The sequence below is a fragment of the Beta vulgaris genome, chromosome 1 (assembly GCF_026745355.1).
Source record: "Beta vulgaris subsp. vulgaris cultivar EL10 chromosome 1, EL10.2, whole genome shotgun sequence".
Classification (NCBI taxonomy): Eukaryota; Viridiplantae; Streptophyta; class Magnoliopsida; order Caryophyllales; family Amaranthaceae; genus Beta; species Beta vulgaris.
The window spans coordinates 42,941,252-42,960,060 of record NC_079202.1 but is presented as its reverse complement, the minus strand read 5'-3'; the positions used below and the strand labels follow the sequence as shown (position 1 = coordinate 42,960,060).

Below are 18,809 nucleotides of genomic sequence, written 5' to 3'. Positions count from 1 at the left end.
CTGATCAAGAGGGGAAGAGGGTGGGACTTGTTGGACCTCTAAATAAGTGATGATGAGAGGTTTTCGAGAAGGAGCGCGAAACAAAATTCGTATGAATTGGTCAAGAATAAAACGACCAATTCAACAACAATATTAATATGGTGATAACTATTTACTCTTCCAAAGGAAGAAAGAGCTGGTCAAAATTTTCTTATGATATACTCCCTCTGTTTCAAAATATAAGTCATTTACGCTTTACGAAAATTTGCTTTGACCACAAATATCTCTCAAATACGATAAGTAAAAATTACAAAAATTATACCGTTGGATTCGTCTTGAAAAATACTATAATAATATTATTTTTTAAAATTTTATATCAACATAAATTGAGAGTAATTAACGGTCAAAGTTCGACCTCGAACATCGTGCGTGCCTTATATTGTGAAACGGAGGGAGTACTGCGTAGTTCTATATATTAAAATTTTCCAACTATAACACAGCTGACTTAATTTTTGTCATTTAAGAAAATAATCTAGTCTTCTTTTATTCAAGAGTCTTTTCCGAACATTAAACTTGTTTCGGTTATGAAACGGTTAGCGGCTTCAAGGGAAATCCGCCAAAGATATGGAGAGTAGAGTCCTTAGTGAATAGTTGCACAGCAAGCAAACGTGAGCAACCCTCGGGGTGGTTGCGAGGAAACCCCTTCCCGATGCTCAAGTCAGTATTTGTCCAACTAGGATTTAGAGAGAGAGAGAAGCTATTTTCAGTATGAGAGAGAATGTACCTACATAATAGTACTATTGAGGTATTAATAGAAGTATTATTCCTGTGACAAGGCTTGTAATCCTTTGATACGTGTATGACTGTGACGAACCACGTCGGTGAACTGACTTACTAGAGCTGTGGATGACATTGCCATGCTCGCGTCCGTGATAATGTTTGCGGACCCTCCATAGGGATCCGCTAATATACTTGAGCTATACCCATACAACTAGCCCACCAACATCATTTGGGGTCTTGACCACTAAGGATGTTGTTGGTGGACGCGAACCATTTTTGTCGTGTTTGATTTTTCGAAGAGATTAATTTGTTGGATGCCACGTGTCGCTTTAGGGAGTTGAAGCATTTTGAAAAGCTAATGATTACTTTTCCGAAAATCCCCCAATACTTTATTAGGTTTTAACTTCGTCATGACACTTGGCAGAAATCTGGAGAGAAGTTTGAGAGTTCTTTTGATCTCAGCCGTCTATCCGTGCATATATACCAGAGCAGTTCGTTGTCCTTTTCTGAGTTATTTATTTTACACTCAAAACTATCTTGCTTCTTCTTCTTTTTCCTATGACAAAACCCCGTAACCAAAGCTTGCATTGTTCAAGAATAGTCTTTCTTGTGCTCAAATCACTAAAAGTTGCTCAATCTTCCAGTTTTTACTTTACGGTTCTAATGCACTGAAAGTTTCATCTTTTCTTGACAGACATTCTCTGGGCTTTTTCTGTGTTTGGGGTTTCGTGCTTTTCCGGTGGTTCTTTAGCTACAAGCTCAAGTTTTTCGGTGCAATTCAGCTGTTTGGGGACTTTGTTCACCTTCTTCGACGATTTTATTCCTTACTTTCTCTTTTTCCCGGCGACCCTTCGTTTCCAGCTAATTCTTCATTTTTTTTCCTCATTTCCTTAAGTTTCTTTTGCCTTTTTATCATGTCGTACCAATCTGATAGCCAGAATGCTCTTAGTGAGGTATTTATGACTGAGAGTGACCCTTCTTCCCCTTTGGCCGATAACGATTCTACTTCCCCTTTGGCGGACCCTGGACTTTCTTCTGGTTCAAGCCCTGTGGGCCGGGAAGGACTAGGTTGTTAGCGGACATACCTCTTACGGCTGAGAGAGAGAAAGAGAGAGAGAGAATTGATATCTAAATTTCTTAACGACCCAGCTACCCTTGGAGAGCAAAATTTGACCATGAGCTATTTTTCCGCTAGCTAGAGCGGTGAAAAAATAGACGCTTAGGGAGCTTAGGCACCAAATCCTTGTTAGACATTCTCTTAGGCATCCACCAACCAATGTCGTTCCCGGTTTGGACGTAGCCCCTCTTAGAGAACATGCCTGGTTGGATAGCCTGGCGGATGCCGGGGTTAAGGTGTCAGCCGATTTTTACGACCGCTAACAGGTATTTGCAACCCTAACCCTCCTATTGTTGATTTATGTAACGATAGTGATTCAATTGCTACCGTCGTGGCTCGTGAAGGAACGGTTTATCATCGTCGTGCCGGTGCAAGTACTGGCGTATCCGTTCCTCTGGCATCCCCTGCAGCTGTGGTAGGCTCAAGCCAGCCGGCAGAATTCGTGGCCGGACAAGATTTTGATGCTTTATGGCTTCCTGAGGATGCCTCTGCCGGCCCTCTCATCGTGGAGGTTGACGGGCCCTGGCGTCAGGATGTTCCTGATCTCGTTTATCCGAGAGTTGCTCGGGATTTATACCATATGCCTACAGGGTATCGCTTGATAGTGCCACCAGAAGGAGCCATTGTGACGGAGTGTCCTCCCGGTCATGTGGTTGTATATACACACCACTTTGAACTTGGCCTCCGCTTCCCCTTGGATTCTTTCTTGGTCGAGATTTTAAATGCGTTCAACGTGTGTTGGGCGCAGCTGACGCCCTTAGCATCGCGTACATGTGGGTTGTACGCTTTTTAGATTTCCCTTAAATAGTGAACTTATTCCGCCAAATCCATTGGTTGAAGAGAAATGGATCTTATAGGCAATCAGGCTGGTGGTCGTTAATGACGGCTGACAAGAAGATGACAGTTCAGCCTAAGGTGTCGAGCTTGAAGGGTTGGCAGGATGCCTTGTTCTGGTTGCGAGTGCCCGACGATTACCCTGTGCGCCGCCATTTCACAAAGCCTCGTCCTCATATGGAGCATATTCCTTTAGTGTCGCTAACTGAGGAAGAGTTAGCGGCCTTTGACTATTTTGACGTGGAGGACTACGAGGTCACTTATGAGGACGGGACGACGGCTAGGGTTAAGGAGCTCAAGCATTCGATTCCTCATTCCAAGTATATTCTAGGGAATAAGCCTTTGTTGGCTGTTCTACTGTCGCCCACCCATGAGAATGGTAAGTATTACTGTCGGACTGGTCTGTCTGATGATAATAATAAGAATTAGCGGCTGTTTGTTATTATATTTTCTGTTTTCTAATCCTTTCTTGCTTGTTTGCAGGCGTTGACAATCTCGACCTCGACGTGCTTTGCGTCGACGAAGATTTTTGGCCGTTAACAAATTTGTCGCCTGCTCCCGCCAACGACTACGAGACAATGCACGGTGTTACCAACGACCGTCGGGGGGGAAATCGTCATGGCTCCCAGAACATTCGCAGAGGTCACGGAGAGGCGACCACTTCTCGCGTCCCCGTTGTTGGCGCTACTGCTGCTGCTAGCACAAGCGTGCCGTCATCCCCTGTCATTCCTCTCCGATCCTCTACTTCCTTTCGAACCTATCTCCTGGTATCTTTTATCGGTACCGGAAGTGGATTGAGAAGAAGGAAGTGCCATTAAGCGACTCTATGGCGGTCGCGTTTGCTCCCCAGACTATCAGTCCGGGCAAGATTTATCAACTTGACTGGAACGTCAGGGAGGATGAATCTCTATATGCTGATATACCTAAAAACGGTGGTATTCGTGCCACCGTATTCTGAAGGGCATGCAACTGCCTCTGGATAGGCCGTCGGGATCCTTGATAACTCCTGCTGCCCAGCTAGCGCATGATCAGCTTGTGGTATGCTTTCTCACTTGGTTGATTCATTGTATACATTTATATTCTTTTTTTTTAACTCATTGGCGTTCTCTTCCTTTTTGCAGGCTAACAATGCTGCTGGTGAGCTGATTGAGCATTATATTGAGTACCAGAAGCTGGAGGACACCTATAAGGCCTCATTGGCGACCTGCCATGGCCTACCCGCGGATGCTGAGGGCAAGCTGGCGGCCAAGGAGGCAGCTTCGTAGCCTCTGGAGGACGAGTTAGAGACACTGCGATCAAGGGCTGCCTTGTTGGAGGAGACCGAGGAAAACGTCAAGGCGTTGACCAAGGCTGTGGATGCTGAGAAAGAGATTGTTGTGTTGGACGCCTCTGCTAGCTGAAGCTGAAGCTAGGGGGGTCGCCAAGGCTATTGTTGAATTCAAGCAGTCCAATGATTATGTGGCGGCTCTCCACAAGAGGTATGATGACGGTTTGGCGGCTGCCATGAGATGTGTATGTAAAGCTATTCCAGGGTTTGACTGGAATGTGATTGAAGATGCACATGCTGCTGGCCAGCATCTTACGCATTTCGAGGGGGACCCTAACTTTGCTGACGAAGACGCCATCGCTGATGTGGATCCTCGAGAGCCTCCGACACAAGGACCTCCTCCCTCTTGAAGCTTTTGACGGCCTTCTCTCAGCTCTTCTTGCTCCTCCAATAGTTTTTAGCTTTATGTACTTTTTAATACTTTGTAGCTAAACTGTATTCGGCCCATGCTGGCGTTTTGTAAACAATGACTTGATTTTGATTTTTTGAGTACTTATTCCAACAAAGCCTTTTTGTTTTTATTGGCTGCCAACATTTTTCTGTAGTCGACCGCCAAGCCAGTAGCTTTTGTTTTATGGAAGAGTACTTTCGTGTTTCTTGCTTTCTTGCTTTGTTGGCATCCTTATTTTTGTATGGTTGACCTAAATTAGGTCTATTTAATGACTGCTAACATAATTTACCGGTCATTTGGCAGTACTACGTGCTTGGTCTGTTATATGACCGTTAATGCATTTTTTCCTGTCATATGGCTTTAAATATGTGCTAGGTCTGTCATATGACCGTTAATGCATTTTTACCTGTCATATGGCTTTTAATATGTGCTAGGTCTGTCATATGATCGTTAACGCACTTTGCCTGTCATATGGCTCTTATTATGTGTTAGGTCTGTCATATGATCGTTAATAACACACTTTCCTGTCATATGGCTTTTATTATGTGCTAGGTCTATCATATGACCGTTAACCCACTTTGCCTGTCATATGGATTTTATTACGTGCTACAACATTCAATCACAAATAACAAAATTTTCATGGGACGCTAGAAGAAGTATATTATTCATATGCTAAAAAATGGCTCTCGGTCTATTACATTTTACAGCTTAAACGTAATACTTCTTCAGTACACACTAATGTTCCAGCAATTCTTAAGCACCTTGTCGTCCATGTCTCTGAGTATGAAGGAACCGGGAGCGATCTTCTTAGCAATAACATAAGGGTCGTCTGAGTTGGCAGTTAACTTTCCTTCGGTATGCGCCTTATCGGTGGCTGATGTCCTACGAAGGACTAGGTCGTTTACATCCAATGGCCTTTCCCAAACCTTCTTGATGTAGGCTTTACTGATTCTATCCTTGTAGGCAGCTGCTTTTAGCTCCGCCATTAGCCTTACTTCCGGCAAGAAGTCTAAGTTTTCCTTGAGTGCTTGTTCGTTCTTTTCAAGGTTCTGATGTTTGATCCGATACGAGGGCAAGCCCGCCTCGACCGGTAACACTGCTTCTGTACCGAAGGCTAACTTGAAAGGGTTTTCTCCTATTGCCTCTTTTTCTGTTGTTCTATTTGACCAAGAACAGCCAGTACCATGTCGGCCCACCTTCCTTTGAACTCATCTAGCTTCTTTATTAGGGCATTCAAAATTTACTTATTCGCGGCTTCTGCCTGTCCGTTGCTCTGAGGGTGGCAAACGGCTGAGTATGCAAATTTGATATGGAAATCCGTTAGGAATGCTTGTATGGGAAGACAATCAAACTGAACGCCATGATAAAAAATATGGCCATGGGAACCCCAAATCTTGTCATAATATTCTGCCAAATGAATTTCTTGACCTAGCTGGCTTTTATTTTTGCTGTCAGTTCCGCCTCTATCCATTTTGTAAAGTAATCGATCCTAACTATCAGGAATCTCCTTCCTCTAGTTGCTCTTGTAAATGGTCCTAGGATGTCCATTCCCCACTGAGCGAACGGGATTGGGAACAAGATAGGATGTACATCATTGGCTGGCTTATTGATGACGGGAGCGTATCTCTAGCATTTGTCACATCTCTTAACATAACTCTTAGCATCCGCCAGCATACTCGGCCAATAAAACCCGACCCTTAGTGCTTTCAGTGTTACGGCCGTGCCGCCAATGTGATTTCCACATATGCCTTCATGTATCTCCTCCAGAATGTTCTTGGATTCCCAGGCCGTTGCGCATTTAAGCAGAGGTAAGCTGGATGATTTCTTATACAGCTTGTTTAGGTATATGATGTACCAACTTGCTTGTCATCTCAACTTCTTGGCGAACGAGGGATTATTAGGAAGTGCCCCCGTCAGCTTATACGCCACCAGCTCACTGAACCACTCCCCCTGCTGGTTTATGCTGTTGACGGTCACGACATGCTCCGTGATACGCTTCTCTTTTTGTATATCTATTGTGACCGTTTCTTCAATGTTGAATGAGTCGGAACTGGCTAGTTTAGACAGGGTGTCCGCTTTCATGTTCTCGGCTCGGGGTATCGCTTGTACTTCGAAGTGGCTTAGCTGGGCAATCAGTTCTTTGGTCTTCTCCACATATTTTATCATGTTGGCCTCTGTGACTTCAAATTCTCCCCTTAACTGACCACTGACTAACTGCAAATCCGTCTTCAAGAGTACGTTTTTGGCGCCCGCCGCCAAACACATTCTTAAGCCAGCGATTGCGGCTTCGTACTCTACTTCATTATTCGATGCTGAGAAACCAAACTTGATGGTGTACTGGTAGACATTCTCTTCTGGACTAGTCATTACTATTCCTGTCCCAAATCCGCTTACAGCGGCGAATCCGTCTACCTCTAGCAGCCAGCTCTGCTCTTGCTCTGCTTCTTCTTCCTCATATGAAGCTTCCTGAATAAAATCTGCTAGGGCCTGTGCCTTGATGGCAGTCCTGGCTTGTACTGTATATCATACTCAGATAGCTCGACAACCCATTTCAGTAGGCGGGCCTTCTCTAGTGGTTGATTTGTAAGAACTTGGAGGGGATGGCAGTCGAAATACGGTATGAGCTTCCTGGCGGCGATAATTACAGCCAAAGCCATTTTCTCCACCAACTAGTAACAGCTCTCAAGACCGTTAAGAATGTGGGTGATGAAATATATTGGTCGTTGTCTTTTTTCCTGTTCCACCAACAAGACGGCCGCGACTGTTCTCGACGAGACCGAGATATATAACTGCAATATGTCTCCGATTTTTGGCCTTGTGATGGTGGGCAAGCTCTTTAACTGCTCTTTCACGGCCAGGAATGCCTTGCTTTGCTCCTCTCCCCACTCGAACTTTCTATTTCCTCTTAACAATGTGAAGAAGGGCAGAGCCTTGTCTACTGACTTAGAAATAAATCGGGTGAGGGATGCCGTCCTCCCTGTCAGGCTTTGAATGTCTTTAACACTCGGCTCAGGTAAGGTGATAATAGCTTGAATTTTTTCTGGATTCGAGTCAATCCCTCTCTTGCTTACAAGGAAGCCTAAAAATTTTCCTGCTTTTACCCCAAAGACGCACTTCTTAGGATTAAGTTTCATCTGATATTTCCTCAATGTTTAGAAAGTTTCTGCCAAATCGTCCAAGTGTTCGCGGTCAGTCTTGCTCTTGACAATGGAGTCGTCAACATAATCTTCAATGTTTCTTCCCATCTGATCCACGAACACTTTATCTACCAACTTGTGATACGTTGCCCCAGCATTGCGGAGCCCAAATGACATCGCTTTGTAATTGTATACTCCACAGTCTGTGATAAATGTCGTCTTCTTCCTGTCGGCCTCCAGTAGGCTTATTTGATGATAGCCTGAGAATGCATCCATAAAGCTTAATAGTGTGTGGCCGCTAGTAGAATCTACTAGCTGGTCTATTCTCGATAATGGATAGCAGTCTTTTGGGCATGCTCTGTTGAGGTCCGTGAAGTCTACACACATCCTCCATTGCCCGTTAGCCTTTTTCACCATGACCACATTGGCCAACCACTCTGGGTAATCGCAGGGCTCAATGAAGTTTGCTGCCGACAATTTATCTACTTCTTCCTTCACGGCCTTGTTCTTTTCACCAGAGAAATTCCTCTTCTTATAGGGCGGACAGTGCCGTTCACGTTCAGACGATGTACCATCACAGCCGGATCTATCCCTGGCATCTCATCCGCCGAGAACACGAAGACGTCCGCGTTTTCTCTTAGGAGAGTCACCAGGTTGACCTTGACTTTCGAGTCCATGTCTGTTCCGACAGCAACTGTTCTTGCCGAATCCTCCGCGAGCATCTCCTGCTTTGTTTCTCCGTCCAGTTGGGTTCTTGGCGTATCCTCAAGCCTGGACTCTAATTCCTCCATGGAAATTTCCATCATATCTTCTTCCTTTCCGGACTCTGCTTCATTTGCTAAAGCTCTCCTCTGTGCCCGCCTTTGCTTTCTTGTTGGCGGGTTCATTTCTTCTACTGGCATTCTTTTTGCTGGTTGCTTGAGTGTTGTTAAATAGCATGATTTTGCGGCTTCCTGATTTCCCCTTAACTTTGCTGTCATCCCCAAATTAGAGACATACAACATAGTTAGGTGATATGTAAAGACGACTCCCTGAACGTCGTGAATAAAAGGACGCCCAATGATTGCATTATAGGCCCCCGGTACATCGACCACTAGGAACTCCGTCATTAAATCTCAGGATTCACCATTGTCTCCAACTCGGACCGGTAAGGTTACCAGGCCCTCAGGAGTTACAGATGCTCCTGTGAACCTTATCACTGGGTATCGGACAGGCTTCAAATGCTCCCGACCTATCATCAACTTCTCAAAGGTTGATAAGTACAATATGTTCGCAGAACTTCCTCCGTCAACCAGAATTCTATGAATCAAGCAATTTGATACTTTCAACGTGACCACCAGAGGGTCACCGTGGGGGTAAACAACGTGTTGCGCTTCCTCTACAATGAAGGAGATAGCTGGCATTATTAGCGGCCTCCTCCACTACATACTTTCATTAAAGTTAACCTAATGCTTGAATTCTTTCAGGATTGCTTTTGCTCCGTTTACGCTTCCCCCATGAATTGGACCGCCACTAATCACATGGATCTCACTGATCCGCGACTGAACATTATGGTTGGTTGGCTTGGCCAAGTCTCCTTTCCGCGTCTGAGCTTGTACTGGCTAAAATATCCTCTTCTCAGTAAATCCTCTAAGTTATCCTTCAGATGCCGGCAGTCTTCTGTCAAATGTCTGTGATCTCCATGAAAATCACACCACTTGGTCTTTTCGCGGTTTTGTGGAACATTTGCTTTGGTCGTTGCCACTTGTCATTATTATTATTCATCAAGTATATCTGACTCCTGCAGGTAGTTAGTTGAGTGTACGCATCAAACTTCTCTTTGCATTCACTCCTTTCCCGACCACTTCTTTCGCAATCTCCTCTATCACGGTCATATCTTTCATGATATCTATTTTCCTGATCATTCCTTTCGCGGTCATGGCCTCTTTTGACCACATTTGATTCCTATCTTCTTTCATCTCAGCCGCGGTCACTCTCGCGGCCCTTCACTTTTCTCTGCTTTTCCTCTTTCTTCTTCTCAGACTCGCGATGCTGATTGCTCGCAGCCTTATCAAATTCTTCACCTCTGATGAAGTCATTTGCCTTTCCCAGCACAGGCCCCAGGGACGTGAAGCTTTTACGACCCAAATAGCTCCTAAAAGGAGATCCCTCTTTTAGTCCTGTCATCAAGGCTAAGACCGCCACATCCTGCTGTAGCTTCGGGATGGATATTGGTTCCACATTAAAGCGACCAATAAATTCGCGAAGACTTTCGGTTTCTCCTTGCTTTACGAAGAGCAGCTCACCCGTAGTACGCTCGCAACGCCTGTTGCTTACGAAATGAGTGTTGAAGGTAGAAGATAGTTGAGAAAAAGTAGAGATAATACCCGGCTTCAAGCTCTTGAACCATGTTTGGGCAATCCCAGTCAAAGTGGATGAGAATACCTTGCACCAGATAGCGTCTACCTTGGTGTACAGAAACATGTGTCGTTCATAGGCTGCAATATGATCGTCTGGGTCTGAGCTGCCGTCACACTTACATGATGGCATCTTGATTCTTGACATTGGGTGATTCAGTATTTCTGGCACAAATGGGGAGAGTCTGGGTTTGATTAGCAAGTGTCCGCCAGCCGAATAGTTACCAGCACCATTGGTACTATACTCACGGTGGGGATGAATTTGGCTACCATCCTCTGAGTTGCCAAGTTCTTCAATTTCTAGGATATCTTCTTCATATTCTGGGTCTTCGATTCGCCTTTCCATCCGGCATCCCTCCTAAGAAAAGGTTCGCATCCTCTTTAACGGGGTACCTTCAGTGTTGCGACCAGTCCTAGCTACCGTCCGCTACGGGCTTGACCACCCCTGGCATTAGGAGTAGGTGTGTTGTTAGGCTTACTGCCACCTTACAACATTTGGATGAAAGATGCTACGGTCTGTAGCTGCTCAAGAGAGAACTAACTGAATTGATTCAAGTTGAATGATCCGCCACCAGTATTGACCTGAGATACATTGTTATCAGGAGTTTGCTGTTCGTTATTGTTTCTGGCCCCTGTAGTTCAGAACTGAGGTGCATTGAAAGGTCCGGTAATAGCAAGCTGAGTAGAACCTTGTCCAGTTTCGAATCCCTGTGGACCACGTCTATCATTGCTTGCTCTTTCCATGATAGCGTTCACAAATATGGGAAGCCCCCTCCTTCTAGCGCCAAATTATTTCGGTTATGAAACGGTTGGCGGCTTCAAGGGAAGTCCGCCAAAGATCTGGAGAGGAGAGTCCTTAGTGAACAGCTGCACAACAAGCAAACGTGAGCCACCCTCAGGGTGGTTGGGAGGAAACCCCCTCCGACGCTGAGAGTCCTTAGTGAACAGCTGCACAACAAGCAAACGTGAGCCACCCTCAGGGTGGTTGGGAGGAAACCCCCTCCGACGCTCAAGTCAATATTTGTCCAACTAGGATTTAGAGAGAGAAATTAGAGACAGAGAGATAAGCTATTTTCAGTATGAGAGAGAATGTACCAGCAGAATAGTACTATTGGGGTATTTATAGAAGTATTATTCCTCTGACTGGGCGTGTAATTCTTTGACACGTGTATGGCTGTGACGCACTTGACAGATGGGAAAATTCCCTTATTTTTGTCATATTAGGCGACCGCCAACGTTGTCGGACCACGTTGGTGAACTGAATTGCTAGAGCTGTGGATGATATTGCCATGCTCGCGTCCGTGATAATGTTTGCGGACCCTCCATAGGGATCAGCTAATATACTTGGGTTATACCCATACAAAACTATTAATATTATTCTTTTTTACCAACAATTTATAGGGTGATGGATGTACAAATGTACAATAATCAAATTTACATTCTCTCTCTCCCTAATCTTCTTCTAACCTTCATCAACGAATCAATACAGAAATTCAATTGCTCACTTCAAGTTAGGGTTTAATATGGTAATTTGGGAACTAACTTAGTAATCTAACCTATAACATTGTTGATAGAGGGGGATAAAGCATCCTGTCTTTTTTTTTCTTTCTAACAGATCTGGAAAAAGGGAAGAAATTAAAAGGAAATATTATTTTATTGAAAACAAGAAATTGTACATTAATTAAAATAGGAAGTACAGTCTAATACTAATACAATTAAACCTAAACCTAATAAACAAACTTAAAGGAGCTTTATGAGCTCTTACATTCCATCGAAAACAAAAATAAGGGTATGTTCTCTTCGGCATAAAACAACTGAATTGAATTGAACTGACTAAACTGAACTGAACTGAACTGAATTGAGTTGAATTAAACTGGAATGAATTAAACTGAATTGAATTGAACTGAATAGAATTAAACCGGCTTTAATTAAATTGAGTGTAATAAATATATAAATAATATTTAACAATAATGATATGAATATTAAATAATTATAATGATAAGTAATTATAATGAATAATTAATAATGAATAATAATAATAGTATTTTGGATATTTTTAAATGATAGTTATAAATAAATAATATTAATAATCATAAATTAATAAAAATAATAATTAATGATAATAATGATAATTAATAATAAATTTCTATATTATTTGTATTAATATATTAATACTTGATGATGATTATATAATAAAAATAATATCTAAGAAGTAACTTAATGTTAAGATTTTAATAATTAGATTTAATAATATAATAATATTTAGTAATAAAAATAATGATTGAGTCGGACAACACAAAATTACCTCATAAACCATTTTGACGCGATTTGATTGATTTATGGGCCAAAATGTGGGTTTAATTTTGAGTTTGACCTAAACCATGTTCCTCCTAATAATAATAGTAATAATAATGAGTAAAGTTATAATAAACAAAATAATATATAGAAATAATAATAATAATAATAATAATAAAATAATAATAATAATAACAATAAAATAATAATAATGATAATAATAATAATAAAATAATAATAATAATAATAATAATAATAATAATAATAATATAAGAGTAATTAGTAAAATAAATTAGACCAACATAATAATAATATTTAACAAAGTGATTATAAAAGAACAGAGCTGAACTCAACTGAACTGATTAGAGCTGAACTCAACTGAAAATAAGTTGGGGAGAACAGCCCCGAAGTAAAATCGATAAAAGTCGCGTAGGAAGAGGGGCCTCGTTGGTCACAACTTGTGATAGTCGATTCAAACCTCGGATGCATGGCTTATGGAAGCGATAGAAGAAGCGGATGACGTTCACGATCCAGACAACGAACAACCAACGACGAGCATCACATCTCGTCACATGAGCAATCCCAACAATTTGTATCGTTTGGGATTATGGCCTCATGATCCTTTGAAGAGTCACGTTTCGTTGTGACTCATTACTCTCGCTCGAGCGCATTTTAGGTAACTCCATAAGGTAGGAGAAAAGCAAATTAGTCGGCGTGCTGAAAACCCCAAATGCAACTGGGATGCTGCCTTCAAATTTGATGTTGTCAAGGCAAGTACCATTAATATCAATGCCATGCTACAAAGAGAGCCAAACATGTGGAGCTCTCAAGCACAGCTCCGGTTTGCAAAATCGAAAAACATATGTCCCAACCATGAAAAACTATCATCGTCTCTTTGATGTTCACGAACTTCTTGAGTCACCTTGTCCCTCAGCACATATTCCCAAAAACGGACATATTTTACTGAACCACCAATCGTGACCCAACTCACAAACACTTGTCAATGGCCACAACCAACCACAGACAACATCTTTAGCAACTCGAAAACAACAACGCTCTCCTAATATTTGGAGATTTAACACACATTGAAAAAAATAGACATACTGACATCAAACATAACTAGTTGGATAGCCCAACAACTAGGGGGGAGGGGAATGGGAAGCTCGACACTAACAAGGAGGAAGAGGAGGGTAAGCCCGACACTAATGAGGAGGAGTGGGAAGGGGAGTCCGACACTAACAGGGGCGAGGGCAAAGGGGAGCCCGATACAAAACAATGGGAGGAAAAGCCCAAAATGACAACACTATATAAGGGATTGTGCCTCCCTTATGCGGGGACGAGGACGGGGACGGGGACGAGGACCATGGACACCAAAATGATGGCGCGAAAGAGCAAGTACCACAACAACCTAAGCAAATTAAACCAAAGACATGAAACCAACTAGACCCAAACAAAGAGAAATTGATGCGAACACAAAACAGGAAAGGAAGGGGACAGGAAACTCGAACACGACATAGGGGATGGAGAGGGGAATAAGCGAACAAACAACAGGGAGAAGAAAGCGACGAACAAACCGGAACGAGAAAGGGGAAAGGTGACGGGGGAAAGGAAGCAGGGAAGGGGAACGACAAGGGAAGGAAGGGGAGACACAACATAAAACAGGGGAGGGGAAGGGGAGTCGACGATGAACTAGGAAATAGGGGGAGGAAAGGGTGATGAGGAGACACACGACAGCAGGGACAGGGCAGGGGTACAGAGGATGACGGGAGAAGAACATACCGGACTGGAGGAAGACGCGACGCGATGCAACAAAAGCTAGAGGAACGGGGGATAATGGGGGAACACGCGACGGGAGACTACAACTAGCGTACATGCTCGCTGGTTACGGGGTAACGACGCCGGCCACCAGCGAGCTTGCGAGGCTGCACCCTGGAGGTTGGCTTTTAGGATTTTGTTTGGGGGGGGGGAGTAGAGAGAGAAAAGCAAGGGTATGAATATAAAATTAGTTTTCAAAAAGGGAACATTAGATGAATGGTATGTATGATTGAGGTATGATTATTATATGCATATACATGATTGTCCTGCTTTATTGCTTCTATCACCCACATATTATTTTTGCTAATCAAGACCTAAAAGAATTGTTCTAACATGGATCAGGTTAATTTGGAAAACCTACTAGGTTCCTCGTAAAATTGATTGCATTATAACATATCACTAAAAAATAGTCTTTTTATGTGTTTCTTGAACCAACCTAAACTAATTATTTTTAGAATGCTTAAAACATAATCTGGTTATTCTATTGCATAAAAATTTGACATGAATCGATATTTAGTAGAGGCAAACAATGGGCAATATAGTTACTGGTTGTATTGTACCTTCAACCCCCCCCCCCCCCAACTCAATTTTTGGTTCCTGATCATTAATGGAGTCATGATGGGCAAATCTACATTGGATAAGTCCCTTATTTCTCCCTAAGATTTTCCAATATCCAATTAAATTTATGAGTCTTTCTTTAAAGACTTGTTGGCGACTTCAATAACGTTTTCAATACAAAAACCTTTGCAGTGGGGTAATCAAATCTAATACGCGCTCATCCCGCGTAGGCGAAATAGAAATGCGCCTACAATCCTCCACCCTCTTTTATTCTACTCTTTTTGAACAACATTTACTAAACATTATCATACACGGCATCTACAAAAATATTCTCAGAATCAATCCATCATCTTTTCTAAGAAAAGATAAAAACAAGGGGTTCCTTTCAAAAACGAATTTCGAAAATTACAACCCAATCCAAAAACTTCCATACAATCCAAACAACTCCATTCAATCTATTTGCACTCATTCTAAGCCTATATGCATTAGAGTCCATTTTGGATCCATCCTAGTGTAACACCCCCAAACTCCATACACGTCAAAACTACATCGCATTTACTTTGGAGTGTTACCACCGCGGTGAAACACAAGGCTTATTAAAATGAAGACATTAACTTACTCCTTATTACTAAAAATAAACTGCAGCGGAAATAATATGTTACTTAGAACTCGGGGAATAATCATTGACCCTTTTATTCAAACCATTAATTATGTATTATAATAATTCTAAAATTTCAACCAAAACATTTAAAAGTTTATAAACTAAAGAATATCCCCCGCATGTTCGAACTCATGCAGCAACAACATCATACCTATTCTGCTCCCCATTGAAGTATCAAAGGTTCATCACAGGACAACAAACAAACACAAATAACAAACAATCAGCTACGTTGATTACGTACTTGAATAGTAAAATAATATACTAAGCATAATCACAAAAACTAATAACAATTCCTAAACATGATTCTATAAAAACGTTCAATTTTGTTTTTACAATTTATTTGTCATCGAACGTGCACTGTCATCTTTCTAGAATCATATGGACTACTTATAATTGACACTTGGTTTACTAGATGGAATGTAAATACGGTTTCGCTCCGTCCCACATACATCACCTTAGTGATATTCCCCAAGAATCGTACGGAACCTTCCGCCTACTTGAGTTATCAAAATTTATAAGGACACTATTGTCGTCACAGTAGGCTTGCGTAAGAGTATAGAACAAGTCTCACACTCCCCTCAATTGTTCACTACTTGTAGGGACTCCAATTACATGTTTATAGCCAAAGATCCTTCTTAGTGATATTCATTCACACAACATTAGCATATAATCATTTAATTTTCCTTCTTAGGTACATTGCTCAATTCTTTAGTTCTTGTAACATCCTTGCTACAACAATAAATCATAGGATTCTAATCCAATCTATCTTATGCTCATGATATGATAAAATTTCGCATTCCAATAATAATGCAATCCAATACACAAGTCATACAAACAGGATATATATATATATATATATATATATATATATATATATATATATATATATATATATATATACAGATTTCCAATCGATTTCATGTTACCAAACAATCTCATCAATCATAATCATACAATTGTTCCTTATCATGATTCTCGGTTACAATGAAAGAATTCATAAAACATGATACTAACATATCCAATTGAACTAGTACGCATACATACCCTGTAACGAAGAATCTTTGCTGACTAATTAAACGTTCCACTTATGAAATTGAGACCTAAACGAAACAATAAAAGTATTTTTAGTGCTAAGTCATTGATATTATTAAATTAAAAACAGCTTGGCTAATTATGTAACTTATGGTGTTTTGAAATATAAAAATAGTCAATCTTGTTGTTTAAACGTTCCTTCATAAATTTCATTGAGCTAGCATCTTTAGGAACTAATAATAATATGAAATTCTGATTTTAGTTAGCTTATATTATAATTTATACTTTTTCATAATAATAAAACTTAACAAAATATACATAGGTATAATTAAATCAGAATGGAGAAATAAAAATCATCATAAGAGTTACTAGTATAATTATAAATTTGATTTCTTTTATCTCTTGCAATACTTTATTTATAATTACAACTTAATCCAAGATACATAAGAATAACAAAAAAGATTAGATTATATAAATTAATTTGAAGAAGAAAAAAAAAAGAGTGACCACCGAAAGAACATCGATGACCACCATATGCCTAGTGTTTGACTTTCTAGAGTTCAAGAGCATAATATCTTTCTAGATCTCGACATAGACTCGAGTCTAAACATAGCCTCGTTAAAACCTTTTCCCATCTACATTCATTTGAGTTACAAATTTAAACCTTTTTATTTTTCAATCTAAACTCTCCTTTTCCCCGAAAGACTCTCCGACAATTCCATGGTTTTTGGCGATACTTAACTTTGCCTATATCAACTTCCCAAAGAACAATCCCCAGCGATAACTTTCAACGCTCAAGACAAATCAACAACATTACAATATCAGATCAAGCTCTTAACAAATTTAAGACAAACTCACCCAAAGTAGGGGACCTATGTGTGGTGGTTCCTTCAATTCAAATCAAACTCCTGAAGAGATGAAATCCGCGGACATCGTTTTTCGGACCCCCGATTTTACAAAATAAACAGTTTTCGAAAACTATTCTATCTATTTATGATCATTCTATCCATAAATATCCAGATCGTCTAGCCTTGCAAAACCTTGACCTTGCATTGCATTTCATACATTCTAATCTTGCATAACCTTGACCTTTCATGACGTGTCATTTTCTTAGCTTTGCATAATCTTAATCCTTGCATAGTGTCTCATGTACCCTTAAGAGAGTTTTAAGTTTGCATTATTACATCATTATGTGCTTTGTCTGAGTTGTTTGCACCTATCTGCGAACATCTTCTTCTGAAGGTAATCATATTGTAGTTATTGTCCTACGTACTAACTTTATTTTGTAGAGACCGGTGTATATAGATCAGTTCTAAATTGCAGAACGTTTAGAATCGTCCTTCGTCCCGACACCGTGTACTTTGACTTTTGGTCTCCGTAACCTCAGTCAAAGTGGGGGCTTAGGAAAATTTGTCATAAATAAGTCAACATTTGAACCATCATTTAAAATAAGTCATTCTTCTGACTAATCTTGAATGAGTCTATTTTATCCCCATCAATTTTAAACAAGCTCAATTACTTGTGACCGGTTTCACTAGTAAAAGAACTATTTTTTTTTTCTAATCTTTGTATTTTAAAATTCTTTATCTTTTCTCTCTCTCTCCTGTGTTATCTCTCCTCCCTTCCCTTCTATAATTGCCACCCCGCATATCTCTCACCCAACACCCTCACCCCACTCAAAATCCACCAACCACCAAGAGCCAACACCTCATTCCCACCCTCGCCGAACCCCTACAACACCACCAAAAAAATTCCACCCTTATTTTCTCTCTTTGGAAATCAAGCTTTCTCTCTCTCGATAACAATGACATCCATAGCAAGAGAACAATCACTCCTCAAACAAACAATCACTCCATGTATTAACTAGATGCACTATTAATAGTATAATACACCTACGCCATTAAATCACATTCTAACCATCAACTAAACAAAAAATGTACACCACCGTCGCAACATTCTATGTCCTCTCTCTCCTCCTCCTACTCCTTACCCCTACCACCTCCTCAACCCAAACCCCTCGACGAATTTCTAAATCCTAACATAACAACCCCATCTCGACATTCACGCAACTAATTGCCAAATACATGACGGGATATCGACGCCAATGAGTTCGTCATAAAGGGAGCCTCATCTCGCTTGAGATCCTTTAGTTTTGGATAGGAATATCGTTTAGTTTCGTCGAAGGAGTTGTTGCATGTGGGTTTGAGTGGGGGTGGTGGGGGTAGGGTGGGATTGGGTTTTTGGCCTAAGTGTGGTGAGAGGAGGAAGAAAGAGAGGTTGGAGTGCTGGTGGTGGTGGACGCTAGGGATCAGGGTGTTGGGTAGGGTAGGGTTTATATGTTGGGTTGTCATAGAAATAGCACACACTGGTGCAATGGTCAAGCTAACCTTGTGGTGGTAGAAAAGTTACCTGTTTAAACCTATCATTATAGGTTACTTTTCAAGCCAACCTGTTAGAAGTTTAAGTGATATCAAAGTTAGCTTACTC

The 18,809-nt window shown here is 41.1% G+C and overlaps 1 protein-coding gene and 1 long non-coding RNA gene across 4 annotated transcripts in view; one reads left to right on the top strand and one right to left on the bottom strand.

Annotated features, from left to right (window-relative positions):
• LOC104894483 (uncharacterized) overlaps positions 1-4,639 on the top strand; it is a 5,401-nt gene extending 762 nt beyond the window's left edge. The window contains exons 1-3 of one of the 3 annotated variants that reach the window (XR_008968640.1): positions 1-3,089; positions 3,194-3,748; positions 3,832-4,639. The exon at positions 1-3,089 is cut by the window's left edge and continues 755 nt beyond it. This is a non-coding gene — a long non-coding RNA (uncharacterized LOC104894483). Of the gene's footprint in view, positions 3,749-3,831 lie in introns of all 3 variants that reach the window. The other 2 variants (XR_008968639.1, XR_790224.4) reach the window with 2 other exon arrangements.
• Positions 4,640-6,294: 1,655 nt separating this feature from the next.
• LOC104894800 (uncharacterized) lies at positions 6,295-7,562 on the bottom strand. Its single transcript, XM_010681131.1, has 2 exons — positions 7,106-7,562; positions 6,295-6,944 (listed from the first exon to the last, which is right to left on the bottom strand). The coding sequence occupies exons 1-2, from the start codon at positions 7,560-7,562 to the stop codon at positions 6,295-6,297; spliced, it is 1,107 nt and encodes a 368-aa protein (XP_010679433.1).
• Between the last annotated feature and the right edge of the window lie 11,247 nt (positions 7,563-18,809).

Bases quoted from the DNA above. Each gene is read 5' to 3' on its own strand.
- LOC104894800 (XM_010681131.1), bottom strand. From the start codon at position 7,562: ATGAAACTTAATCCTAAGAAGTGCGTCTTTGGGGTAAAAGCAGGAAAA. The intron at 6,945-7,105 runs GTTACTAGTTGG...TATGATATACAG, and splicing joins TCTTAACGGTCTTGAGAGCT to TACAAGCCAGGACTGCCATC.